Consider the following 27,770-nt stretch of genomic DNA (forward strand, 5'->3'; position numbering starts at 1 on the left):
CTATTTTGGAGTGGGCCAACATTATCATTTTTGAGTTTACACTGTGTGCAGAATTATTAGGCAAGTTGTATTTTAGAGGATTTTTTTATTATTGATCAACAAGTATGTTCTCAATCAACCCAAAAGACTTATAAATATCAAAGCTTAATATTTTTGGAAGTTGAAGTGTTTTTTTTTTTAGATTTGGCTATCTTAGGAGGATATCTGTTTGTGCAGGTAACTATTACTGTGCAGAATTATTAGGCAACTTAATAAAAACCAAATATATTCCCATCTCACTTGTTTATTTTCACCAGGTAAACCAATATAACTACACAAAATTTAGAAATAAACATTTCTGACATGCAAAAACAAAACACCCAAAAATGAATGACCAATATAGCCACCTTTCTTTATGATGGCACTCAACAGCCGACCATCCATAGATTCTGTCAGTTGCTTGATCTGTTTACGATCAACATTGCGTGCAGCAGCCACCACAGCCTCCCAGACCCTGTTCTGAGAGGTGTACAGTTTCCCCTCCCTGTAGATCTTACATTTTATGAGGGACCACAGGTTCTCTATGGGGTTCAGATCAGGTGAACAAGGGGGCCATGTCATTATTTTTTCATCTTTTAGACCTTTACTGGTCAGCCACGCTGTGGAGTAGTTGGATGCATGTGATGGAGCATTATCCTGCATGAAAATCATGTTTTTCTTGAACGATACCGACTACTTCCTGTACCAATGTTTGAAGAAGTTGACATTGAGAAACTGGCAGTAGGTCTGAGAGTTGAGCTTCACTCCATCCTCAACCCGAAAAGGTCCCACAAGTTCATCTTTGATGATACCAGCCCATACCAGTACCCCACTTCCACCTTGCTGGCGTCTGAGTCGGAGTGGAGCTCTCTGCCCTTTACTGATCCAGCCTCTGGCCCATCCATCTGGCCCATCAAGAGTCACTCTCATTTCATCAGTCCATAAAACCTTTGAAAAATTAGTCTTAAGATATTTCTTGGCCTAGTCTTGACGTTTTATCTTATGTTTCTTGTTCAGAGGTGGTCGTTGTTCAGCCTTCCTTACCTTGGCCATGTCCCTGAGTATGGCACACCCTGTGCTTTTTGATACTCTAGTAACGTTGCAGCTCTGAAATATGGCCAAACTGGTGGAAAATGGCATCTTGGCAGCTTCACACTTGATTTTCCTCAATTCATGGGCAGTTATTTTGTGCCTTTTTTGCCGTTTCTTGAAATCCTGTTAGCTATTTGCCATGAAACGCTTGATTGTTCGGTGATCACGCTTCAAAAGTTTGGCAATTACAAGACTGCTGCATCCCTCTGCAAGACATCTCACAATTTTGGACTTTTCACAGCCCGGCAAATCTCTCTTCTGACCCATTTTGCCAAAGGAAAGGAAGTTGCCTAATAATTAAGCACATCTTATATAGGGTGTTGATGTCATTACACCGCACCCCTCATTACAGAGATGCACATCACCTGATTTACTTAATTGGTAGTTGGCTCTCAAGCCTATACAGCCTGGAGTAGGACAACATGTATAAAAAGTATTATGTGATCAAAATACTCATTTACCTAATAATTCTGCACACAGTGTAAGTAGTTGAAGAATATTTTTGGATTATGTTTACATTCTCGGGCAATGCGTATCTCTGTCTCAATCTTTGCTGCATTGATTTGTTGTTTTTTTTTTACAGATTGTATTTCATTTTGTTTAAGTATTTAATACCTCCTCACTACCTTCTTGCTTTAATTCTATAAACACTTTCTTTTTGTCATTTATTACGCCCCTTACGGCTCTATTAAGACCGCTTTCACATTTCGTTTTTACCTACGTTCACTGGTCCCGTTGGAGCTTACGTCCAAACACCCCCGCAAAACGGGTTTCAGACGCATGCGCCAAGGGGGCTATTGACTATAATGGAGCAGACGGAGTCAGCGTGTGCTCTTGCTTGCACCATTTTCAGGTGTATACGCTTTCTGCAGGTGGACTCCCAGATGTAGTCTGCTACGTCTGGGTGTCTGCCTGCAGAAAGCATATACGCCCGAAAATCATGCAAAACAGAGCACACGCTGACTCCGTCTGCTCCATTATAGTCAACAAAGACAAACTGGCATGGGTGGAAGGCTTCACCCAGCATAAATAAAAGGGGAAATGTGATAGGCCTCCCCACAATATGTGATCAAAGGAGCAAGGGAGAGAAGCAGAGATTAAAGGCTGCTTTACATGGTACGACCGATTGTGCGATTTCACAATCGATCGTACCCGCCCCCGTCCTTTTTGCGTCACGGGCAAATCGCTGCCCGTGGCGCACAAAGTCGGTAACCCCCGTCACACATACTTACCTCTGGTGCGACCATGCTGTGGGCGGCGAACGTCCACTTCCTGGAGTGGGCGAAACGTTCGGCGTCACACGGCCGCCGGCCAATAGAAGCAGAGGGGCGGAGATGAGCAGGATGTAAACATCCCGCCCACCTCCTTCCTTCCACATAGAGCCGGCGGCTGACGCGGGATGCAGGTATGCGATGTTCATCGCTGCCGTGGTGTCACACAGAGCGACGTGTGATGCCACGGGAACGATGAACAACCGGCGCCCGATTTCAGAACCGATATTATGGAACCTAGCAACCAGTACACGATTTGTTAGCGATACTGCGTTGCTAGGAGGTGTCACACAGGCCGGCATCGCCAGCGATGCCGGATGTGCGTCACAAAAACCGTGACCCCGACGATCTATCGCACGATAGATTGTCTGGTGTAAAGCAGCCTTCACTCTTGCTAGCCTGCCTATGAATCAGCACCGAGCAGGTCGACAAAAGAGTCTGCCTGTGTTGTTCCCAGACACCAGAGAAACCATCAGGTGGAGTGTCAGAATCTGCAATCTGAACAGAGCCTGATGCCACAATGACAGTCAGCGAAGTTTATGCAAAACTCTGTGTGACACTATGTCTTCTTATCCCCACAATATCATAATTTATACCGTATCATATTATATACTGTATGAGCCCACACACAGACTCCCTATATAGAACATAAGCCCCCATATAGCCTCCCTATATAAAGCATGAGCCCTCACATATCTTCCCTATATACAATACAAGCACTCATATAGCCCCCTGTATACAGTATAAGCCATCCTATAGCCCTCTACGTACATTATGAGCCCTCACAGCCTTCTGATATACAGTACATTATGAGCCCCCATATAGCCTCCTATATACGTTACGAGCACCCACATAGCCTTCCATATACATTATGAGCCCCCACATAGCTCCCTATACACGGTATGAGCAACCACATATCCCGCTAAATACAAGGTGACTCCTCACTATATGAAAAAACACATTTGCTCCCAGTCCCCCAGGGCTCTGGTCCCCGGGGCTCCACTTCATCATGTGGCCAGCACATACATGCTGTCTCGAGTCGTTGTGCCGGCATGTCACAAGAACAGTGACAGGAGCTCCCCTGGAGCTGTGCTGCTAATCTGTATTGCCGGCAGCAGAGCACCAGGATAGCTCCCTGCCCGGAAATGAGGGCCGCCGATGACTATGCATGTGATCCCGTTCTGTAGGACCAAGCGCAAATACTTACAAGACCAAGCCGAGCTCAGCACACACAGATAAATTGAAGAGATTTTTCTAAGAATTAAAGTTATCCTCTAATAATGGGATAATTTTCGTTCTTGGGAAAACCCCTTGAATTACCTGTCCAACACATCCGAATGCGGTCGTCACCAGAAACAGAACTTGTGACCCAAACAACATGAATGGGAAATGTCCTCCCCCCCCTCCACACACACATGGGAGTGTATTATGCAGTAGGGAGCAGACTCCTGGCGTAGTGGCACCAATCATAGTGAGATCCCCGGTCATCTGAGCTGTTGGTTTTTCCAGTTCCTGAAGGTGTAGCCTTGACATTGCTTGTAACCAGAGTAACTGAGAAGACATAATGAAAGTATCCAGCCCTGACCGTGCCCACACCGCACTTCCTTCATTCTTACGGTGTGTGCTCTCCAGTGCTTCCTCCTTGATGTCAGTGCAGACTTCTTCAGGATTCATTACCTTCTTGTCTTACATTTCGTCTTCTTTGCCTTCAAATCATATTATCTGTGAGGTAAGAGTCATTCTTAACACATTATTTCTAATATTTATGCCCCTAATACTGAGAAAACAATAGGCTTCTTTTATGTAATATGAGGTCACTAGCCTCCAGTACACAGAGGTTTACCGTAATAGCAGAGGTTCCTGGTATATGAAGACCTAGATATTACATGTTACCAGTGTACGGTAGCGGCATTAAGGTGCTATACGTATGAGCTATACGTGCGTGACACAACTCTATCCGGGAAAAGCTCCACATACAGGATGTAATAAAGAGATGAGAATTCATATTGTCTACTGAAAAAATAGTGTGAAATGATTGACCCCTAGTGACAAGCCGTGAATGGCCCATAAAAGGTTGTCTTGTCTCAGAAGAAAAGTTTACAGTCTCACTATGTATCTGCCGACTGCCAAACCATGACACAGTGTGATGTGCACACTGTCACGATTCCCCTGTATTCCCTGTGCAGGTGGGCAATCACATGATGGCATGTATATGGTTTACTTACTAGCTGTCAGGTGCCGACTAGACTACTAGTCTTCTTCCAAATATCTTCAATTGTGAGACCAGATGATACTTGTCAGCACCTGTGTAATACTGGGGAGTCTTGACAGTGTATGTATGCATTGCACACTGTCATGATTTGTCAGTCCACAGTAACATGTTATGACTCACACTTTCTTTTAATACTGAACAACCCCTTTAATGACCAGACGGGTTTGAAGTTTTTTTTCTTCATTTTACGTGGCACAAATTGTATTTTTTTTTTCGTTATTCATGGATACATATAAATTACTGTGTAATTTCTCAAATTTTGTTTTTATCAATCTCTGTACTTAACGGGCTAGTAATGGCAGTGTCTGATCGATGCCTCTCCATTACTAACCCCTAGGCTTGATGCCAGCTGTCAATTCACAGCTGACATCAACTCCAAAAATATTACCTCAATTTCCACCGCACCAGAGTGATTGGGAGGAGTCGGGGAAAGTACCAGAATTAATGCATGTGCTTTTTCTGGGGCAGTTGCTGGCTGCTATTTTTAGGCAGGGAAGGGCCAAATAACCATGAGCCTTCCCAGTCTAATAATACCAACCCCCAGCTGTCTGCTTTACCTTATCTAGTTATCAAAAGTAGGGGGGACCCCACGTCTTTTTTTTTTTTATTGTAATTTATTCCTTATCCACATTTGTTTGCAGGGCAATCGTCCTGCTCTAACTCCCATTTTGCTTCCGTTTGCAGCTGCTAGCCTTTACTACGACCATTTTACAGCACCAAAGTTCAGGTCTCCCCACTGAATTTTATGGGGTCTGGGTACCAAATCTAACTTATAACTAAAGTCTGGATGAACCCCAACATCCACGGGTTCGCTTATCCGTAGTGATAAACCATCTCTATTTTCTCAAGAGGGTCTGCTGCTATATTTGTTAAATAGGGACCAGAATTGATCCTACTGGATTATGTTACGTCCTCACCGGAGTCCGCTCCAGCGGCTTCTACTTCGATCACCAGACGACACTGTGTTCCTGCCGTGGATAGAGCTGGTGATGGGGGTAGAGTCGATGCCAGTGGCGCTGGTGGGCGCAGGCTCCGCTCATCCACTGGGCTGGGTATCCTTGGGATCTGCACTACCACTGGCTGACTATAGGTCTTGTGTCTTCCAGCTGAAGTTACCATCATTCAGCTACAACCAATGGGAAGACATCACACCCTTCATATTTTCCTTCCTGTCTGCTCTCCACTGCCAGAGATAGTTCTGTATTCCTGGTTCCTGTCCCGCCCTGTTCTGTTTAGTGATTCTGGTGTTCTGACTTCTGCTTGTTTCCTGACTACCCTCCTGCCTGCTGTTTATGTACCTTGCTGCCCGATCCGGTTTTGACCTCTGCTTGTTTTCTGATTACGTCCTTGCCTGCGTGATTCTGTCCCTGTTTTGCATTTCCCGGTTCGACCCTGTCTGGCTACTACTCTCATCGGACTGCAGCCTTCCACTGGTAGTGATCACTTTGGGCCCTGTGTAATTCCAAATCCCTGTATAGGGGTTAAAGGGTTTCAGGGTTCTAGGGGTCCTGCTTGGTGAGTGGCTTCTCTCTAGCCTGTCCATTACAGCCCGTCTGAGTCTGTGGATCCAGGCAGACGTTACAGTTACTGAAGCATGAACTCTAACCATGCGCTGTAAATTTACAGTAGTGCGAGGTTAAAGCCCAGAGGGGTTTGATCATTTTTAGGATAATGGGGGCACCAGTGTTTACACTTTGATTTTTATAGAGTTTCATTATTATAGTTAGCATGACAGAATTCTGTGATTATAGAGGGTAGGTCTTTAGTACACCAACTAAAGCTAGGAGCCATTTCTATTATGGTAAACTGTACATTGAAAAGTAAGAGGACTTAGTTGCATTTTTCATAGCAAATTGACTTTTGACTCCCACCCTGGAACCTCCTAGGTGGGGAATATTCCCAGTAACCTTCCTAGCTAAACCCACAACTATAAGGATTTTTTTTTAAATCTAAGCCCCAGAAATCTGTCGAAAGTGGTTACCTCTCTTGCGGGAGAAATTTCATGAACAACTTATTGATTTTAATGGGGCATAGTGTAACAATATATAAACAGGTCGGGCCCTGCAGAGGGTGAACCACTCTGTGCTACCAATATGCCATACATTAGGGTTCTAGGCGTGAGAACTCCTCTATTTGCATTTTAGAATAACTGATGATCAAAAGCGTGAGGATCCTCAGGTACATATGTAAATCTAATGTGTATGGAGGCATATTTATTTATCAGGGTGTTCTCATCTCGAACATCTCGTACACCAATGGAACCGGTGTCTATCTTGAGAATGGAGTCCTGACGTGCGTAGCTGTCAGTAAAGAGGTGGACAGACTTCTCATGAAAACTAATTGAGTGCCATGCTTGGGTATGGGAATTTCGACACAAGTTCCTTGACTTTTGTGTCACCCTAGTCAAACATAGGGCAAAGTAATTTTGACTGTTCAGTGTCCAATGGTAAAGTTTATCAGAAGTGAATAATAGAAGATCTGCCCTTGTTCACTCTTTGCATACAATGAGAACTCAGCTTTTATTTTACTCTTTAAGAAATAAAAAATTGTAAATTTAGGACAAGATATTTTATTGCCAGACAGTGTTGGTAACAAATGAGGCTCCTTTCATTCATAATTTTTCTCTTTGCATTTCAGGTTCATCAGTTTATTAATGGAATCAAGAATGAATTAACATAAAATAATGAATTATCAGATGGAAAATTTTAGAACTTTTCATAATAAGACATGAGCTTTGTGATGTGAAGAAGACCCTGAGGTGTTGGACAATGTAACACACAAACCCACCGGGGATTGGGAGGATGAGCTTCACAAAATGGAATTTTTTTATGACCATAGTTGGGATTTTCTCCTTCTTCTTTGATATCGGAGTAGATTTATGGATTTCATTTAAATACTTTCAACAAGAACTTTATCTTTTTGGACTCTTAACCATATTTTTTGCTCTTGTGTCCACACTAATTGTACAAGCTTTTAGTTACACATGGTTTAAAGATGACTTTATGGAGGGCAGCGATGAGAGTATGAAGTGTATTCTTATTATTCATCTCTTTCTGGCTGGGACCTTGCTCAGGTAAGTGAAACTTTGTATATCATGAACCGTTTTTTTCAGAACAGTACTTACATACACATACATAATGCTTCAAAAATTAGGGAACACTACTGTAGATGTTGATGAACAAAAGATTCAAAATAAGAGAGTCTTTACTGATATAAAATGTGTAATTAATTTAGAACAGAAAGACAATGGAAACCAAATTCGCTAACCACCTAAGGGCTGGATTCCATATAACTCCAAAAATCAAAGGAAAATTTTGAAATCACAGGTGGATACAATTTGCATGAATTTCATTGTGGCAACTCATATCACGGCTGTGTGGTGTTCTTGGGAATCTTCCAAATCTGAAGTAGGACATCAGTGAGCATCAGAACAGACGTGGAGCTAATTAACAGTGAATACGCTGATATGTGATGTCCCAGAGGTTCTCAATTGGATTCCTGTGAGGACCTGGAACTGCTCTCATACTCCGGCCACATGAGGTTGAATATTGTTCTGCATCAGAAGAAACCCAGGGACAAGTGAACCAGTGTACATCAAATTAGGCTCAGATGATGATCCAAGAGAAAAGCTACAGAACACTGAATAATTAAAACTAAATTTTATTGAATAATAAAAATGTTAAAATTGAAATAGTAAAATAGCAAAAGTAACTACAAAAAGGGACTAAAGCCATTACACCATGTAGATATTTACAAGAAAATAATATTATACAAGAACATTATTAGCCTTAAGTTATAACAATAAGATTACACTAGTGTTTGAAATATTGTAAAACCATAAATAATCAATAGCCACATGGTAAAGTGACTGCGTGTAAAGTGCTTGGGTTTAAAACCAATACAATATGGTATATTAGCATGAGGTTGTATGAATTGCACAGTGCCTCAGATTAAAGTGCCGTAGGAATTAGATGCAGTGATCGAAATATTAGTGGGACCAATTCATCAGTGTATTATAATTTAAACATAGGGGGAAAATAAGGTGTTTGCAATAATAGAACTGTAAATAGAACAGTAAACTACATTAATTCATGAAAGTGTCAGTGCATAATGGAACTAGGTAAAGGATTTCTCTGTTGAGAAAAAGCATCAAATAGTGCTATTCCTTGCACAAGGTATGAAAATATTGGCTGTTTCATGAAAATGGAAATGTTATCATTGTACTGCGAAGACATTTGTGGCTGATAAACAGCACAAATGAGTTTGGGCAGATAAAGGAATAATGAGGAAGGTTTCTGCCAGACAAATTAATCGGATTAAGAAAGCAACTGCTAAAGTTCCACTACAAAGCAGCAAACAGGAGCATATACAAGGGTGTCTCCAGCTCACCTCTTTGTTTTAGGAGACCATCATTTCACCATGCAGGGATCCATTTGGAGTCAGCCCGCTCCCTTAGTATCCAAGATTCAAAGAAGTCGATCCAGCACGGTGCATTTGATTAAAAATAAAAGTCCTTTATTGAAAAACCATTAAAAAGTCCATTATGCCATGCTAGGAGGACGCGTTTTGGACGGGTTGTCTTTACTCGGTCTCCTCAAAGAAGTCAATCCAGCACGGTGCATTTGATTAAAAATAAAAGTCCTTTATTGAAAAACCATTAAAAAGTCCATTATGCCATGCTAGGAGGACGCGTTTCGGACGGGTTGTCCTTACTCAGTCTCCTAGCATGGCATAATGGACTTTTAAGGGGTAGTCGGACCCCTGGTAGTGAAGGAGCTGTTTTTCCCCCCCTGAAGACGCCACAGTAGTATGGTGGCAAATGGTAAATGTTAAATGGTAAAATGTTACCTGTCATAAACTGTTTCCCCACTAGGTGCCAGTGTAGTGCAGTGGTTCCCCTGGTAACAGTGGCAGGGAAGGAAGGGGCAGGGCAGCCTAGGTGGGGAAGGAAGGGTTCTGAATGCAGAGTCCAGTGTGCAGTGAGATGTGACTGGAGAAAGAAGTCTGAGGTGACGGGGCAGAGTGTGGAAGTGGTGCAGTGGCAGAAGAAGTGGAAGAGTCAAGACTAGTCCCAAAGCCGATAGTGTGTACTAAAGTGCAGTGCAGCTATCAGGGGGATAACAAGTGGCCCCTGCAGGCGAAGGGTAGTGTCCTGACAAAGAAGTGAAGGTAAATGAGAACGCCCGTAGAAAACAAGTGAAGTAGTTCCCCGGCAAAGAAGTGGAGAGGTGAGAACTTATCCGGAGCCGGTAGAGTGTGCTAGATCTGCCCTACAGTGAAACAGGGTTCAGTGTGCAGCTACTAGGGGGTTAACGCATTTCCCCTGCAGGCGAGGGAAAGTTACCGGGGAAAGAGGAAACCGTCAGTAAGAAGTTTAACCTGTAAACCAAAGTGACTTGATGCTGAAAGGTGTAAAGAAGAGTGGAAGCTGTGTTCAATAAAATGTTTCTTAGTTCACCAACTGCCTGTCTGTGGCTCTTTACTGGGAGTGGTGAAGAGGCCTGTGAGCTGAGAGAAAAAGGTGTCATCGAGAAGCAAATTGCCCACATGGAAGTGTCCCTGCCACCTACACTCTGCCCCACAAACAACACCTCTGATCTAACAGTGACGGCCGAGCCGGGGGTCAGCCTGCCGCCCCCTAGGTGGGAGACCGCGACTACAACCCCTGAGGCGCCCCCTGCCCCTGTTACAAACTGGCGTAGTCGGCAGGATCAAGCCTGCATGCAAGAAACCCCGACCAGAGACTGTGAGGAAGATCAAGTGGTGCCTGACGTGCTGAACGGGCCACAAGATGGCGGCAAGATGGCGGCCGTCCTCATGGACTCAGTGGAGGCGCGAAACGTTGGCGCCAAACAAAAAGCGCTGGGCTGGCCTGGGAGGAAGAAGCCCGGAGTGCGCCGCCCAAAGAGGGGAGGTACTTGCCCCAAGAAGCTAGAGGTCTAGAGACGTGGGCGGCGCCGCAAGAAAGAAAAGGCGTCGCAAACGCTATGCAGACCTGGTGGGTGAAGCCGGGGCGGAGTGTGTGCTAAAGCGGGAAAAGAAGAACCGCCTCCACCTTCCCCGGCGCCATTGCAATCCCAGCAGCAGAAGCAACAGTTCCAGTTACCTGTGCTACACAAAATGGAGGCCAGGACAGACAAGCAGGTCGTAGCGGGCGCGCTGGTGCCCGTAGGACGCGGAAGAGGACGTCCGATGGAGAGCTCGGTGGGAGAGTTACCCACCATCACGTTGCCGGCAAGCATGATACCGGCCGTGACTGGAGTCTCGGAGAAACCAGCGAAGGTCACGTTTTTTACCTCATGGGATGCCGTTACTGGGGAAACGACGACGGAAGTCCGGGCCACCTACAAGTCCCGGCTGACTCTGGGGAGCGGGCCACCAGGAGCATCCGTACAGATTCCGGAGGCGCCCGCGTCTGTTAAGGTAGGCCCTCTGCCCCCCTCAGGAGTTAAGGCCCCGTACTTGCAAGATATCCCAGAACCAAAGGTAATCGTCCGGAAGAGAGTGATTTGTTTGCCGTTGAAAACCGGTACTGTTGAAAGCCGGTGAATGTTTCCAGTTACAGTAACGTTAAAAGTACTGAACCCGGGAGGAGCTTAATGCAGAGCTATGCGTGGACTCCTTCCGTGACTGTTAAGAAGGAATCTTGTTGTCTTGTTGTTTTCTGCCCACCCAAAGACCGGGAGCGCTTGGAAATAGCCTCCGGGCAGAAGGTCAGCTAAGACCGGGAGCGCCTGAGGAGGGCCTCCGGGCAGATGTGCGACTAAGATCGAGAGCTTCCCTGGAGGGACTCCGGGCACCAAACTTGTGTGCCAGTCTGTGTGTTTTCCTACATGTGTTGTTTTGCAGGTACGAACCTCGCCAGGAGGCTGAGGTTAAAGAGGGGAGGAATGTAAGGGGTAGTCGGACCCCTGGTAGTGAAGGAGCTGTTTTTCCCCCCCTGAAGACGCCACAGTAGTATGGTGGCAAATGGTAAATGTTAAATGGTAAAATGTTACCTGTCATAAACTGTTTCCCCACTAGGTACCAGTGTAGAGCAGTGGTTCCCCTGGTAACAGTGGCAGGGAAGGAAGGGGCAGGGCAGCCTAGGTGGGGAAGGAAGGGTTCTGAATGCAGAGTCCAGTGTGCAGTGAGATGTGACTGGAGAAAGAAGTCTGAGGTGACGGGGCAGAGTGTGGAAGTGGTACAGTGGCAGAAGAAGTGGAAGAGTCAAGACTAGTCCCAAAGCCGATAGTGTGTACTACAGTGCAGTGCAGCTATCAGGGGGATAACAAGTGGCCCCTGCAGGCGAAGGGTAGTGCCCTGACAAAGAAGTGAAGGTAAATGGGAACGCCCGTAGAAAACAAGTGAAGTAGTTCCCCGGCAAAGAAGTGGAGAGGTGAGAACTTATCCGGAGCCGGTAGAGTGTGCTAGATCTGCCCTACAGTGAAACAGGGTTCAGTGTGCGGCTACTAGGGGGTTAACGCATGTCCCCTGCAGGCGAGGGAAAGTTACCGGGGAAAGAGGAAACCGTCAGCAAGAAGTTTAACCTGTAAACCAAAGTGACTTGATGCTGAAAGGTGTAAAGAAGAGTGGAAGCTGTGTTCAATAAAATGTTTCTTAGTTCACCAACTGCCCGTCTGTGGCTCTTTACTGGGAGTGGTGAAGAGGCCTGTGAGCTGAGAGAAAAAGGTGTCATCGAGAAGCAAATTGCCCACATGGAAGTGTCCCTGCCACCTACACTCTGCCCCACAAACAACACCACTGATCTAACAGTGACGGCCGGGCCGGGGGTCAGCCTGCCGCCCCCTAGGTGGGAGACCGCGACTACAACCCCTGAGGCGCCCCCTGCCCCCGTTACAGACTTTTTAATGGTTTTTCAATAAAGGACTTTTATTTTTAATCAAATGCACCGTGCTGGATCGACTTCTTTGAATCTTGAAAGCAGCAAACAGGTATTAGAAGCTGCTGGTACCTCTGGATCCCAGGAACCTCAAGGTGTAGGATCCTCCAGAGGCTGCAGTTGTACATAAACCTACTGTTCGGCCATACCTAAATAGTGTTTACGCAAAAATGGTGCTTGCTAGGAGAAACTGTTGCAGTGGACTCAGAAATGCATGGACTAATTTTACAATAGTTTTCTTTACTGATGCGTGTCATGGAACACTGGATGGTCCAGATTGATCGTTTGTGGATGGCCACTATATTCCAAAAAGATTGTAACGTCAGCAAGGAGGTGGCAGGGTCATGTTTTGGGCCAGAATCATAGGGAAAATGCTGGCAGGTTCCTTTAGGGTCACTGAAGTTGTGAAAATGACCCCAGCAAAGTGTATAGAGTTTGTCAGTGACCACTTTCTTCTATGATACAAAAAGAACTGTGCTATCCATAGCAAAATCATCTCCATGCATGAAAATTCATCTCATGCTGCAAAGAATGTCTTTGAATTATTGGCTGCTATGGGCATAAAAGAAGAGAAATGCCAGCCTCCACTGACCTCAACCCTGTTGAGAAACTCAAGAAAATCTCTATGAGGATGGGAGGCAGTTCATATCAAAATAGCTGCTTTGAGAGGCTATTCTGACATCCTACAAAGAAATTGAACCAGAAATTATCCAAAACCTCACAAGTTTAATGAATTCAAGATTTGTGAAGGTGATATCAAGGAAGTTACCCATGTTACCAAGCAACTTGACCTTTTAAAGGGAACCTTCCAGGTCTCATGTGTGGTCTGACCTACAAGCACGGTGATGTGTGGCCTAGAAACCCCTTCCTACCCATCCCTGTGTAATATGAACGTATAAAAAACGTTTTATAACTTACATGTTCCCTATGTAAATGATCAGAGGGGCTAGTCCCCTGGGCATCGCATTGCCCCGTGGGCGTTTGCATGCTTTCCGTGGTATCACGCCCCTGTGGGTGTGATACCATGGATTTACATGAGCGACGTCACCATCAGTTCCTTGAGATCCTGCGCTTGCCATTCCCGCAGCCTTGTTATCCAGGTGCTTGCCTCTCAGCTTCAGACGTGCTCTGCGCATGGTCGGAACTGCAGGAGTCTTCTGAGAATGCGCAGAGCACGTCTGAAGCCAACAAGCAAGCACCCGTATAACAAGGCTGCGGGAATGGTAAGTGCACAGGATCAAGGAGCAACGGTGATGTCGGTCATGTAAATCCATGGTATCACACCCACAGGGGTGTGATACCACAGAAAGCATGCAAACGCCAACGGGACAATGCGATGCCCAGGGGACTAGCCCCTATGATCATTTACATATGGAACATGTACACTCATGGCCAAAAGTTTTGAGAATGACACCAAAATTATATTTTCACATGATCTGTTGCCCTCTGGTTTTTAATTGTGTTTGTCTGATGTTTACATCACATACAGAAATATAATTGCAATCATATTATGAGTACCAAAATGTTATATTGACAGTTAGAATGAGTTAATGCAGCAAGTCAATATTTGCAGTGTTGACCCTTCTTCTTCAGAACCTCTGCAATTCTCCCTGGCATGCTCTCAATCAACTTCTGGACCAAATCCTGACTGATAGCTGTCCATTCTTGCATAAGCAATGCTTGCATTTTGCCAGAATTTGTTGGTTTTTGTTTGTCCACCCGTCTCTTGATGATTGCCCACAAGTTCTCAATGGGATTAAGATCTGGGGAGTTTCCAGGCCATGGACCCAAAATCTCTATGTTTTGTTCCATGAGCCATTTAGTGATCATCTTTGCTTTATGGCAAGGTGCTCCATCATGCTGGAAAAGGCATTGTTGGGCGCCAAACTGCTCTTGGACAGTTGGGAGAAGTTGCTCTTGGAGGACATTCTGGTACCATTCTTTATTCATGGCTGTGTTTTTAGGCAAGACTGTGAGTGAGCCGATTTTCTTGGCTGAGAAGCAACCCCACACATGAATCATTTCAGGATGCTTAACAGTTGGCATGAGACAAGACTGGTGGTAGCGCTCACCTCTTCTTCTCCTAATAAGCTGTTTTCCAGATGTCCCAAACAATCGAAAAGGGGATTCATCTGAGAAAATGACTTTACCCCAGTCCTCAGCAGTCCACTCCCTGTACCTTTTACAGAATATCAGTCGGTCCCTGATGTTTTTTCTGGAGAGAAGTGGCTTCTTTGCTACCCTCCTTGAAACCAGGCCTTGCTCAAGCAGTCTCCGCCTCACAGTGTGTGCAGAAGCACTCACACCAGCCTCCTGCCATTGCTGAGCTAGCTCAGCACTGCTGGTAGTCCGATCCCGCAACAGTTTTAAGATACGGTCCTGGCGTTTGCTGGTCCTTCTTGGGCGCCCTGGAGCCTTTTTGGCAACAATGGAAGCTCTCTTCTTGAAGTTCTTGATGATGCGATAGATTGTTGACGGAGGTGCAATCTTTGTAGCTGCGATACTCTTCCCTGTTAGGCCATTTTTGTGCAGAGCAATGATGGCTGCACGTGTTTCTTTAGAGATAACCATGGTTAACTGAAGAGAAACAATGATACCAAGCACCAGCCTCCTTTTAAAGTGTCCAGTGGTGTCATTCTTACTTAATCATGACTGATTGATCGCCAGCCCTGTCCTCATCAACACCCACACCTGTGTTAATGGAACAATCACTAAAACAATGTTAGCTGCTCCTTTTAAGGCAGGAATGCAATGATGTTGAAATGTGTTTTGGGGGTTAAAGTTCATTTTCTTAGCCAATATTGACTTTGCAAGTAATTGCCGTTAAGCTGATCACTCTTTATGACATTCTGGAGTATATGCAAATTGCCATTAGAAATACTTAAGCAGTAGACTTTGTAAAAAAGAGAATTTTGTTTACTTACCGTAAATTCTTTTTCTTATAGTTCCGTAATGGGAGACCCAGACCATGGGTGTATAGCTTCTGCCTCCGGAGGACACACAAAGTACTACACTAAAAAGTGTAGCTCCTCCCTCCGAGCATATACACCCCCTGGATAACCAAATATAGCCAGTTTAGTGCAAAAGCTGAAGGAGGACAGCCACCCACAAGTAGAAATAGAGCAAGAACCGGAACAACCGGAGACTCTGTTTACAACAACAGCCGGTGAAAACACACGGAACAAGAAAAACTGCCAACAGGCAACAGGGAGGGTGCTGGGTCTCCCATTACGGAACTATAAGAAAAAGAATTTACGGTAAGTAAACAAAATTCTCTTTTTCTTCATCGTTCCTCATGGGAGACCCAGACCATGGGACGCCTCAAAGCAGTCCATGGGTGGGAATAAACAGAAAACTGAGAAGTAGGCGAAACCTAACTTCACAAGTGGGCGACAGCCGCCTGAAGGATGCGTCTGCCCAAGCTCGCATCTGCCGAAGCATGAGCATGCACTTGGTAGTGCTTCGAAAAGGTATGCAGACTAGTCCAAGTGGCAGCCTGACAGACCTGCTGAGCCGTAGCCTGGTGCCTGAAAGCCCAAGAGGCACCGACAGCTCTGGTCGAGTGTGCCTTGATCCCCGGCGGGGGAGGCACCTGAGTAGTCTGGTAGGCATCGGAAATGGCCGACCTAATCCAACGAGCTAGGGTCGGCTTAGAAGCCGAGAGGCCCTTACGCCGACCTGAAGTCAGCACAAAAAGAGAGGTGCACCGCCTAAGAGCAGCGGTGCGAGACACATAGATCCGGAGCGCCCGCACCAGATCCAGAGTATGCAACGCTTTTTCAAAGCGATGAACAGGAGCCGGACAAAAGGAAGGCAGGGAAATATCCTGGTTAAGGTGGAAAGGAGATACCACCTTAGGAAGAAAGTCCGGAGTCGGACGGAGAACCACCTTGTCTTGATGAAAAACCAAAAAAGGTGACTCCGAAGAGAGAGCAGCCAAATCAGAGACTCTCCTAAGGGAAGTTATGGCCACTAGAAAGACCACTTTCTGTGAAAGACGGGACAAAGAAACCTCCCTAAGTGGCTCAAAAGGGGGTTTCTGCAAGGCCGTGAGGACCAGATTAAGGTCCCAGGGATCCAAAGGCCGCCGATAAGGCGGAATGATGTGAGATGCTCCCTGCATGAAGGTGCGCACCTGAGCCAGCCGGGCGATACGCCGCTGGAACAATACTGACAGAGCCGAGACCTGTCCCTTGAGGGAATTGAGGGATAGTCCTAGCTGCAGACCGGACTGAAGAAAGGACAGGAGGGTCGGCAGGGAAAAAGGCCAAGGAGCATGGCCGGAAGAGCGACACCAGGACAGGAAAATCTTCCAAGTCCTGTGATAGATCTTGGCCGAGGAAGACTTACGGGCCCGAGTCATAGTGGAGATGACTTCAGGAGGGATACCTGAAGTCGTCAAGATCCAGGACTCAAGAGCCACGCCGTCAATCTGAGAGCCGCAGAATTCTGGCGGAAAAACGGACCTTGTGAGAGAAGGTCTGGACGGTCCGGAAGATGCCACGGCACCTCTACGGACAGATGGAGCAGGTCTGGGTACCAAGCTCGCCTGGGCCAGTCTGCAGGAATGAGGATGACCAGACGGCCCTCCATTCTGATCTTGCGCAGGACTCTGGGCAAGAGAGCTAGAGGGGGAAAACACGTAAGACAGACGAAACTGGGACCAATCTTGAACCAGCGCGTCCGCTGCAAAGGCCTGAGGATCGTGGGAGCGAGCCACGTAAACCGGAACCTTGTTGTTGTGCCGGGATGCCATTAGATCCACTTCCGGAGTGCCCCACTTGCGGCAGATTGTCCGAAACACTGCCGGATGCAGAGCCCACTCGCCGCTGTCCACGGTTTGACGGCTGAGATAATCTGCCTCCCAGTTTTCCACGCCTGGGATGTGGACTGCGGATATGGTGGACTTGGAGTCCTTCGTCCACTGAAGGATGCGTTGAACCTCCAACATTGCTAGGCGGCTGCGTGTCCCGCCCTGGTGATTGATGTAGGCAACCGCTGTCGCGTTGTCTGACTGGACTCTAATGTGCTTGCCCGCCAACAGATGGTGAAAGGCTAAGAGAGCTAGAAGCACAGCTCTGATTTCCAGCACATTGATCGAGAGGGCTGATTCGGACTGAGTCCAAGTGCCCTGCGCTCGGTGGTGGAGATATACTGCTCCCCAGCCGATTAGACTGGCATCCGTGGTGAGGATCACCCAGGACGAGGCCAGGAAGGAGCGTCCCTGAGACAGAGAGAGGGGTCGAAGCCACCACTGAAGGGAGCCCCTGGTCTGTGGCGACAGAGCCACCAACCTGTGCAAGGAGTAAGTCCGCTTGTCCCAGCAGCGGAGAATGTCCAGCTGCAGAGGACGCAGATGGAACTGGGCAAAGGGAACCGCTTCCATTGACGCCACCATCTGACCCAGCACCTGCATTAGGTGCCTGATGGAGTGACGACGAAACCTCAGCAAAGAGCGCACCGCCAGACGAAGGGACTGCTGTTTGACTAAGGGCAGCTTCACAAGTGCCGGCAAAGTCTCGAACTGCATCCCTAGGTACGTGAGACTCTGGGTCGGAGTCAGAGTGGACTTGGGTAGATTGACAAGCCACCCGAACTGGACTAGAGTGGCGAGAGTGAGCGAGACACTCCGCTGACAGTCTGCACTGGATGAAGCCTTGACCAGAAGGTCGTCCAGGTAAGGAATCACTGCCAACCCCTGGAGGTGCAGAACCGCAACCACTGCTGCCATGACCTTGGTGAATACTCGAGGGGCCGTGGCTAACCCGAAGGGGAGAGCCACGAATTGGAAATGTTCCTCTCCGATTGCAAAACGTAGCCAACGCTGGTGTGAAACTGCAATTGGCACATGCAAATAGGCATCTCTGATGTCGATGGATGCTAGAAAATCTCCTTCTGTCATTGAGGCAATGACTGATCGCAGAGATTCCATGCGAAAGTGCCGCACCTGAACATGCTTGTTGAGAAGCTTGAGATCCAGGATGGGCCGGAAGGAACCGTCCTTCTTGGGGACTAGGAAGAGATTTGAGTAGAAACCTCTGAACCGTTCCCGGGCGGGAACCGGTACAATTACTCCGTTGGCCTGCAAGGATGCCACGGCCTGAGAGAAGGCGGCGGCTTTGGAGCAGGGGGGAGTGGACAGAAAAAATCTGTTTGGCGGGCTGGAAGAGAATTCTATCCTGTAGCCGTGGGAGATGATATCCCGCACCCACTGATCGGAGACGTGTTGAAACCACACGTCGCCAAAGTGGGAGAGCCTGCCACCGACCAAGGATGTTGCTGGCGCGGCCAGATAGTCAAGAGGAGGCTGCCTTAGTGGCAGCGGCTCCTGCGGTCTTCTGAGGACGCAGCTTCGTGTGCCAGCTGGGTTTTCGGTCCTTGGCTGAGTTAGTGGACGAGGCTGAGGGCTTAGAGGATGACCAGTTAGAGGAACGAAAGGAACGAAACCTCGACTGGTTCCTGCCCTGGACAGGTTTCCTGGTTTTAATTTGTGGCAAGGAAGTACTCTTCCCGCCAGTAGCTTCCTTAATAATTTCATCCAGTTGTTCGCCGAACAGCCTGGACCCAGCAAATGGGAGCCCAGCAAGGTACTTCTTGGAAGAAGCGTCTGCTTTCCACTCTCGAAGCCACAAGGTCCTGCGGATAGCGAGGGAATTAGCGGAAGCCACCGCCGTGCGGTGAGAGGCCTCCAGAATGGCAGACATGGCATAGGATGAAAAGGCCGAAGCCTGGGAAGTTAAGGCAACCATTTCGGGCATAGAGTCCCTGGTGAGGGAATGCATCTCCTCCAGAGAAGCAGAGACGGTCTTAAGAGCCCACACTGCTGCAAAAGATGGGGAGAACGAGGCCCCTGCCGCTTCATATAGAGATTTGGCCAGAAGGTCAACCTGGCGGTCAGTGGAATCCTTAAGTGAGGTGCCATCAGCCACAGATACAACTGTCCGGGCTGAGATTCTAGACACTGGAGGATCTACCTTTGGTGAATGAGCCCACTCCTTGACCACCTCTGCTGGAAAAGGAAAACGGTCATCAGAACCACGTTTTGGGAAGCGTTTGTCAGGACAGGCCTTGGGCTTGGTAACAGTGGCCTGAAAACTGGAGTGGTTAAAGAACACACTCCTTGCTCTCTTAGGTGAGGTAAACTGGTGTTTTTCTACCAGAGAGGGTTGTTCCTCTGATACTGGTGGATTGAGGTCCAGTACGGAATTAATGGACGCAATCAAATCACTAACATCTGCATCACCTTCGGTTAGATCAATGGGGCACATGAAGGTAGCGTCCGAGCCCACAGTAAAGGCATCCTCCTCGCCCTGCGACTCAGCTCGTGAATCAGAGCCGTGGGACGAGGACGGAGAAGAGTCCCGTTTAGGAGGACGGGGTCTAAGCTCTTAGAGCTCTGCTGAGCGAGCCGTAGCAGCAGAGGCGCCCTGAGAAGGGGGCTGATGCATGCTCAGCAGAGTCCGGGACAACTGTCCCATGGAGTCGGCAAAGGACTGGGAGATAGACTTAGAGAAGGATTCTACCCAAGCCGGGGGTTCAGCCACCGGAGCCGGAGCAGCCGGAGGGACCACTGGGAGTGAGACTACAGGCTGAGGGACCACCATGTTAGAGCAGGCATCACAATGTGGATATGTGCTCGGTTCAGGCAGTACGAGCTTACATGCAGTGCATATTGAGTACAGCCTTGCAGCCTTGCTCCTTGTGTGAGACATGCTGCTGAAGTGGGGATTCTGAGCTAGAAGGGCCCCCAGAGAGTATATAAGCAGGTCCACAACCGGAGGTTGTGGCTTACCAGACCGTTTGTGTGCCCTCCAGATCCCACAGGCTGGACCCCCAGAGAGATGCTGCAGGCAGCTCCTATCAGTGTGAGAACGCTGATAAAATGGCTCCGGAGCGAGGAGAGGGGGCGGGGCCAGCTCTAAGAGCGGGAACTGGAGGGCAAATGAGGTATACAGGGGAGGGAATCTTTCCTCAGAGAGGAGTGTCCCTTCCCTGTGCTGAACAGCCGCTGGGCGGAGCCGCACTGTCCCTCTGCATGATTGGCATGCAGGGGCAGTGAAAACGAAAGTAGGCCTCAGGCGAAGCCGGGGCCTAAATTTAACAATGCGGCCAGCGCGCAGGCACCATCGGCACGGTTCTCCGGTGAAAACCAGAGAACCGGCCGGAAATGTCAGCAAAGTAACATAGCACACTCTCCCCAACAACAAAGTACAAGGGACCTCCCGATAACCACGTCTCATATACTTAGCTTGTGAGACGCAGGGCCAGGTCCCTGAGGGATGAGTGCTCCGTCCGGCAGGATCCAAAAGGGGCTGCCGATGGAGACCGGTCTCCTGCAAGGCAGGAAGAACCGTGCTGGCTCCCACTTCAAGCCAGAGCCCGAGGGGATGGTGAAGGAGCGCGGCATGAAGGGCTCCAGCCCTGAAATCAACCTTAACAACACCACCGACACAGTGGGGTGAGAAGGGACATGCCAGGAGTCCAGGCTTGGACCAGCTTTTCTTCAAACTCTTTCCAAAAATCAAAATCAGATGAGAATGCATGTGTGGATGTGTGCCTCCTGAACACAAAGCATTGAACTGGCTATATTTGGTTATCCAGGGGGTGTATATGCTCGGAGGGAGGAGCTACACTTTTTAGTGTAGTACTTTGTGTGTCCTCCGGAGGCAGAAGCTATACACCCATGGTCTGGGTCTCCCATGAGGAACGATGAAGAAAATTAATATTCGTAGCATTCTCAAAACTTTTGGCCATGACTGTAAGTAATAAAACTTTTTTTATACATTCATATTACACAATATTACAACACAGGAATGTGTAGGAAGGGGTTTCTAGGCCACACATAACCCTGCTTGCAGGTCAGAACACATAAGGGACCTGACAGGTTCCCTTTAAGATATTTTGGATTGGAAAAGCTTTTGACGTCAGTAAATGTAACATCTTAATGCTGTAAATTCGACAAATGACCAGTTCAATTTCTTTACCTATAAAATGTTTGGAAACTGCTGGGCGTAATAATTTAAAACAGTGCATTTTTTTTTTTTACTTATTGAAAAACTATGATTATTGGGAGGTTTGTTCAATAAAATGTGATTTAAACTCTAATGGTTGATGATTTGAACATTATACGGACTCAATCACATCGACCATTTAGGAAAATTAGAGAAACTTACTATTTGTATAATAATTTGGAGAGCGGTGTACGATGGAGAGATTCTATTACACAGCCAATTGTTGAATGCGTTATTCCCGTGCCTACCCACGGATTGAATATCTTTCCTATGAAGCACTTGTTGACTTTAGCCAACCACAGAGACTTGATTTTCCACTCAACTTCACGTGTGGCAGAACTTATCTACCTGTGACTGCAAATTTAACGTGGTTTCACTTTGACCCAGAAAATGGATTATAAACCTGAAAACCTGAGGAGCGATGACATGAACAGATATCCTATTGCGTTCCAGCTATTGTCTTCCTCTATAGGTTTCTTTGATTATAACCCTAAGTGTTCATTTTAGAGAATTTGTAAGAAGTTTCATGATTTTCTGCAGCTTCATCCATGTATATCCTGTATTCCCATCCAGATACTGGTATGCAGTAAAACATGGATATCGAGCGACCCAAGACCAAAGAAGGCAGGATCGTGAGGATACCAAGAAGAAAGCAGTGTATGACTTGACAGACCTGAGCATGCTGCGGTGCTTTAAAACATATTTGGAAAGTACCCCCCAGTTCATACTTCAGCTCTACATACTCATGGAGCACGGGCAGATTACTATATTTCAGTGTAAGTTGATGAAGTTTGTTTTTTTTATGTTGCTATGAATTTTCTAATGTCATTAGTTTTTGTTGGTTTAGAAAAAAAAACAAAAATCAAACCATTTATTGCCTAAAGACTGGCACTGCATTTTTCTTATTTTATTGGCTTACTAAATGGAAAATAAAAAAATGTTGGTCTCAGAAATTGACTACAAATTTTTAGTTTTTTTTATACTATTTTTCGATTTTTTTTCCCCACGTTTTTGAATGGAAAAATAAAGTAAAATAGGCAAGTATGGTATTACCATAATAAAAGTGATCTGAAAAATCATGTTGCCAGTAGTGATGGGCGGACTTGCAAATACCCAGGATTGGCGGATCCAACCGGGTTTAAAAAAAAAACAAACAAAAAACAAACCCCGGTTTGGGCCTAGAATTGATTCCAGATATCTGGCCCGACCCCGGTCCCCATATAAGTCTATGAAGCCCCGAATCAGGTGCTTGAAAATGGTGGTACAAAGTATAGGGGGATTGGCGCAAGTGCTTTATAATTACCAGTCTCCGCACAGCTGTAACGCTACTTCCGAAGCAGCTCATTAGCCCTAATGCATATGCACTGCTTCCCCCGCGTCTCTGATTGGTTCCTTTCAGAGATGCTGCATGTGTGTGTACCTATCGTGGTTTAAAAATAAATAAATTGGTGTAGGGTCCCCCCATATTATGATACCTAGCACAGAAAAAGTATATGGCTACAAGCTGCAGCCCCTAGCCGTGCTCTTATCTTTGCTGTGTATCAAAATAAAAGGGACCACATGCAGCTTTTTAAAATGATTTAAATAATTTAAAAAAGACAGCATGCTGTTCCCCCCCAAATTTGATACCCAGCCATGATAAAGCTGATAGCTGGGGGCTGGTATTCTCAGGCTGGGGAGACCCATGCTTATTAGGCCCCAGCAACCTAAGAATAGCATTATGCAGCTGCCCAGGGTTGCGCGTCCATTAGATGCAACAATCCCGGAACTTTACCCAGTTCAACACAATTTCCCTGGTGCGGTTGCAGTCAGGGCAATAAGGGGTTAATAACAGCTCACGGGGGCGTGGCCTGGACGGCAATGTGAGGAGACGTGTCTGTGGAGCTCTCCTGCAAACACCCATGATAAATACCTGAACACCGCTGTTATCACTGCCTCAGCCGGCTGTCAGGAAGATAGGGTGGTGAGGACTTGTCTGGGGTGAGTCTGGTGGATGCAGAGCGGTGCCATGGTCCGTCACAGGCAAAAAGATAATGGAGGCGGGAAAGTCCCTAGCTCTCAAGATGGTGCCATGATAAGGCAGGAAGCTGAGAAAGTTAATGCAGCCTGTCAGCAGAGGATGCAGGTCGCAGCAACGCTGGAGAAGTTTGCCTGGACTCCAGAGAAATCACGTCAGCATATAGATAACAGAGGTGAGAAAAGAGAGGAGGGGGAAGACAATGCCAGCTCTGATGAGATGGGGGATGGTGAAAAGCAGCAAGCTAATACAGGAGAAGTGGAGAAAGCACATAGTGCAGAGGAGGCTCCAGAAAACCCCACTTTAAAGGACGTTTTTGCAGTGGTGTCTTTTTGTAAAGAAGGTCTGACTACCCTGACAAAGCAAGTTAAGGGATTACAGGCAGAGGTTGCTGGCATTAAGAAAGACCTCAAAAAAGCAGACCTGAGAACAGGAGCTGTGGAGGAAAGAGTGGGGATAACAGAGGATCATAATAACAGCTCACAGCTGCCACTAAGCCCTAGGTTAGTAATGGCAGTCATCTAAGAGACCCCCCCATTACTAATCTGTAAGTGAAAAGAAATAAACATCGGAAAAAATGCTTTATTTTAAATAAAAAACACCCCCTTTCACCCTTTTATTAACCCCCAAAACACCCAAGTCCAATGTAATCCACACAAGATCCCATGACGATTCCAGATCTGCTACATCTGAAGTGTCAGCACGTGGGCATAGAACATGACCGCCCGCTGTGAGCTTCAGACATAGAATGACTGAGCTGCTTGATGAGTGGTGACATCACTCAGGTTATTTGTGGTCATAGCTGGAGGTTCCCACGGTCCTCCACCTGTGACCGCAGGTAACCTGACCTCATCTCCTCCTCACTCAGCGTCCCCAACCGACCTATCCATCAGTGTCAATGCTCACTTTACCCAGTTCCACGTGCTCACTGCCTGGGAGTAACTCTAGACTCTGCTCTCTTCTTCAAGCCACACATCCAAGCCCTGTTCACCTCCTTCCGCCTCCAACACAAAAATATTTCCCGGATTCGTACATTCCTTTCCCAAGGAGCTGCAAAAATGCTAGTGCATGCCCTCACTATCTCCTGCCTGTACTATTGCAACCTCCTGCTCTGTGGCCTCCCTTCTAACAGTCTCGCACCCCTACAATCTATTCTAAACTTTGCTGCCCGACTAATCCACCTGTCCCCACGCTACTCCCCGACCTCTGCTCTCTGCTAATCCCTTCACTGGCTTCCCGTTGCCCAACGACTACAGTTCAAAACCTTAACCATGACCTACAAAGCCATCCACAATCTGTCTCCTCCGTACATCTGTGACCTAGTGTCCCAGTACTTACGCACACGTAACCTTCGATCATCACAAGATCTCCTTCCCTACTCCCCCCTCATCTCCTCTTCCCACCATCGCATCCAAGATTTCTCCCGTGCCTCCCCCATACTCTGGAATGCTCTGCCACAACATATCACACTCTCACCTACCTTGACAAGCTTCAAAAGGAACCTGAAGACCCACCTCTTCCAACAAGTCTACAACCTGCAGTAACCCTCAGTCTGATATAGCACCGCACGACCATCTCTTCTCTCATCTACTGTATCCTTTGTAGAATGTGAACCCTCGCGGGCAGGGTCCTCTCTCCTCCTGTATAAGTCTGTGCCTTGTTTATGATTATTGTATTTGTCTCTACTATGTGTACCCGTTTTCACATGTAAAGCGCCATGAAATAAATGGCGCTATAATAATAAATAATAATTGAACTGAGTGAACTCACCTCCGGTGAGGTGATTGAGTTCACAGACTACATTTGGTGCTGAAATTCTATACTATAATCCTGTACCCAATCTATACCTCCAGGCAAAAAAAAACACATCAAAACACCATGCAATTTTGATGCGATAGTGATGCGGGTTTTTTTTGCCAGAAAAATGCACAAAAACGGTTTTGACGCCGTTTCGGTGTGGTTTTCTGCTTTTGTGGCATGAATTAAGAATTTACGATCAGTGCTTGATCACATCCCCCTCCCAGGTAAGCTCCACCCAATTTTCAAAAAGACAGATGAACTAGTCGCGATTGATAAAAGTGCCAAAGGTTGCTACATTTTTAGAAAATTTGTGCAAAAAAACCTGCAACATTTGAAACAGTTTTATGATGGAACTAGCTGTAGTTCTCAGCATTGCCCAGGATAGTAACTGTCTCTCTCCCTCTCGGTCTCTCTATCGCTCTAGTTCTCTGTCTGTCTCTCTCTATCTCCCTGTCTGTCTGTCAGCCTGGTTGTCTGTCTCTTTCCCTGTTTGTTTGTCTGTCTTTCTCTCTGTTTGTCTTTATCCCTGTCTATTTCCCTTCCGTCTCTTTCCCTGTCTGTCTGTCTCCCAGTCTGTTACTTTCCTTGTTTGTCTGTCTGTCTCTGTCTGTCTTTCTGTCTCTTTCCCTGTGTGTCTCTTTCCCTGTTTGTCTGTCGGTCTCTGTCTGTATCTTTCCTTGTCTGTTTCTTTCCCTGTCTGCCTCTGTCTCTTTCAGTCTCTTTCCCTGTCTGTTTGTATCTTTCCCTGTCTGTCTCTTTCCGTCTGCCTGTCTGTTTCTCTGTCTCTTTCCCTGTCTGTCTGCCTCTTCCTTCTCCATTCATCCCCCCACCAACACATAAGCGTCTTATACGAAGAATGTCCTTTGTTGCCTATAGCAACCAATCAGAGCTCCTATTAATGACCTGTAGCTCCCAGCTTCATTGACTTTAATGTAACCAGTTTTTTTTGGCGAATAACTAAAGCGGGGGGTTCAATTTCTCCTCAAAACATAGTCCATTACGTTCCCTGAGTCACATGCGGTGTGTGTGCAAAATTTTGTGATTGTAAATGTGACGGTGTGGATTCCTTTAGCGAATGGACACACATACAAACACACACGCATACATACACTCAGCTTTATATATTAGATTCAGGCAAAAATTGTTTGATGAATTGGCCCCTATATGTTTATCAAATGTTACGCTTTGCAGTAAATTGACAGCCATATATTAATAGCTGCTACATAATGCCACATTTCTTAAGAAAGATCAGCTGATTGATGCAGTGACTGCATTTTTATAGTTGTGTCTGATGTGATAATAATACAATATAATATATAATATATATTATTCAGATAATAAATAATAATATTTTACATTTAAGAAAAGCATTTTTGTTTCTTTGAGAGCTCTGTTTACTATGCCTAATGCAAATCATAGGAAAATGACAAAGTATTTTTAGTCTTCTTCATGGTCTCATGGTCTTATATTTCTCTTTACTTTTTAGATATCTCCGTCATGGTATCTATTTTCAGTATTTCCTGGTGTACGGTGGATTACCAGATGTCGTTACGAAAATCTCTCCCAGGACAGAAGGGGATAAGTTTGGGACTTCCCTTGCTCACCTACACGTGCTACAAGTTTTTTACTCTGACCTCCTGGATCGTCAGTGTAGTCTTTCTTCTAACCTGCAATACTTATATTTTTGCTGGCCTTGTGACATTGTTGGGAGTCGCTGGCTTTTGTTGGGCTTGGAGGCAAGACACGGACTTCTGCAAAACCAAAGGAATGGAAATTCTGTATCGGGCTGTTGTTGGAATCATTCTGATTTTTACCTTTTTCAATGTAAAAGGGTCTAAAACAAGAATCCCCATATCAGTTTACTATTCTGTGCGGTGCTTCTGCACATCAGGCATCCTCGGCCTGTGCTTCTTTCTCAGACCGGTCTTTGCACGCACTTTTATATTTGAGGTGCTCAGTATTGCTACAGTTGTGACTTTGGGACTTGGTATTTTATCACTAATCCTGTATTATGCTTGTTTCCATCCCACTTTGCACTGTCTTGGTCAGCCTAAGGGGGATACAGTGGATGGGATCACCTGTAAGGACCAGAGCAGAATAACAAACTTCATAATGCCGTAGACAATCTATTGTCATTTTTTTTTATTATCTGTATGCTAGAATCAGCCCACGTTAAAAGGTCCTGTACCTAAAAGGGCAGTAAAGTGATCTGTAAAACAGACTTGTGACTTTGATAGAACTGCAGATTAATTCTACCAGTGTTCCCCTACAGTATTTAAGTCATACAACAGTCAAGGAAATTTACAACAGACATTTAGCTTCTTAATCACACAGGGACACTGCAGTTATATGCCAGCTGTTATAACCTGAAATTGTATCCTGACTACCCCACAACCTGAGCCCTAGT

General features: G+C 46.4%; 1 protein-coding gene across 2 annotated transcripts; it reads left to right on the plus strand.

Moving 5' to 3' along the window:
* The first annotated feature begins 3,984 nt into the window (after window positions 1–3,984).
* Window positions 3,985–27,526, plus strand: XKR9 (XK related 9). Of its 2 annotated transcripts, XM_075316319.1 has the most exons (4): window positions 3,985–4,110; window positions 7,291–7,726; window positions 22,120–22,322; window positions 26,850–27,526. In XM_075316319.1, the coding sequence occupies exons 2-4, from the start codon at window positions 7,455–7,457 to the stop codon at window positions 27,482–27,484; spliced, it is 1,110 nt and encodes a 369-aa protein (XP_075172434.1). In that variant the 5' UTR covers window positions 3,985–4,110; window positions 7,291–7,454; the 3' UTR covers window positions 27,485–27,526. The 2 variants fall into 2 exon arrangements, with proteins under 2 accessions (XP_075172434.1, XP_075172435.1); XM_075316320.1 differs by lacking the exons at window positions 3,985–4,110; window positions 7,291–7,726 and adding an exon at window positions 15,723–15,792.
* Window positions 27,527–27,770: the final 244 nt, after the last annotated feature.

Source organism: Anomaloglossus baeobatrachus, chromosome 6 (assembly GCF_048569485.1).
Source record: "Anomaloglossus baeobatrachus isolate aAnoBae1 chromosome 6, aAnoBae1.hap1, whole genome shotgun sequence".
NCBI classification, from domain to species: domain Eukaryota; kingdom Metazoa; phylum Chordata; class Amphibia; order Anura; family Aromobatidae; genus Anomaloglossus; species Anomaloglossus baeobatrachus.

Bases quoted from the DNA above. Each gene is read 5' to 3' on its own strand.
- XKR9 (XM_075316319.1), top strand. From the start codon at position 7,455: ATGAGCTTCACAAAATGGAATTTTTTTATGACCATAGTTGGGATTTTC. The intron at 7,727-22,119 runs GTAAGTGAAACT...ATTCCCATCCAG, and splicing joins CTGGCTGGGACCTTGCTCAG to ATACTGGTATGCAGTAAAAC. The intron at 22,323-26,849 runs GTAAGTTGATGA...TTTACTTTTTAG, and splicing joins GCAGATTACTATATTTCAGT to ATATCTCCGTCATGGTATCT.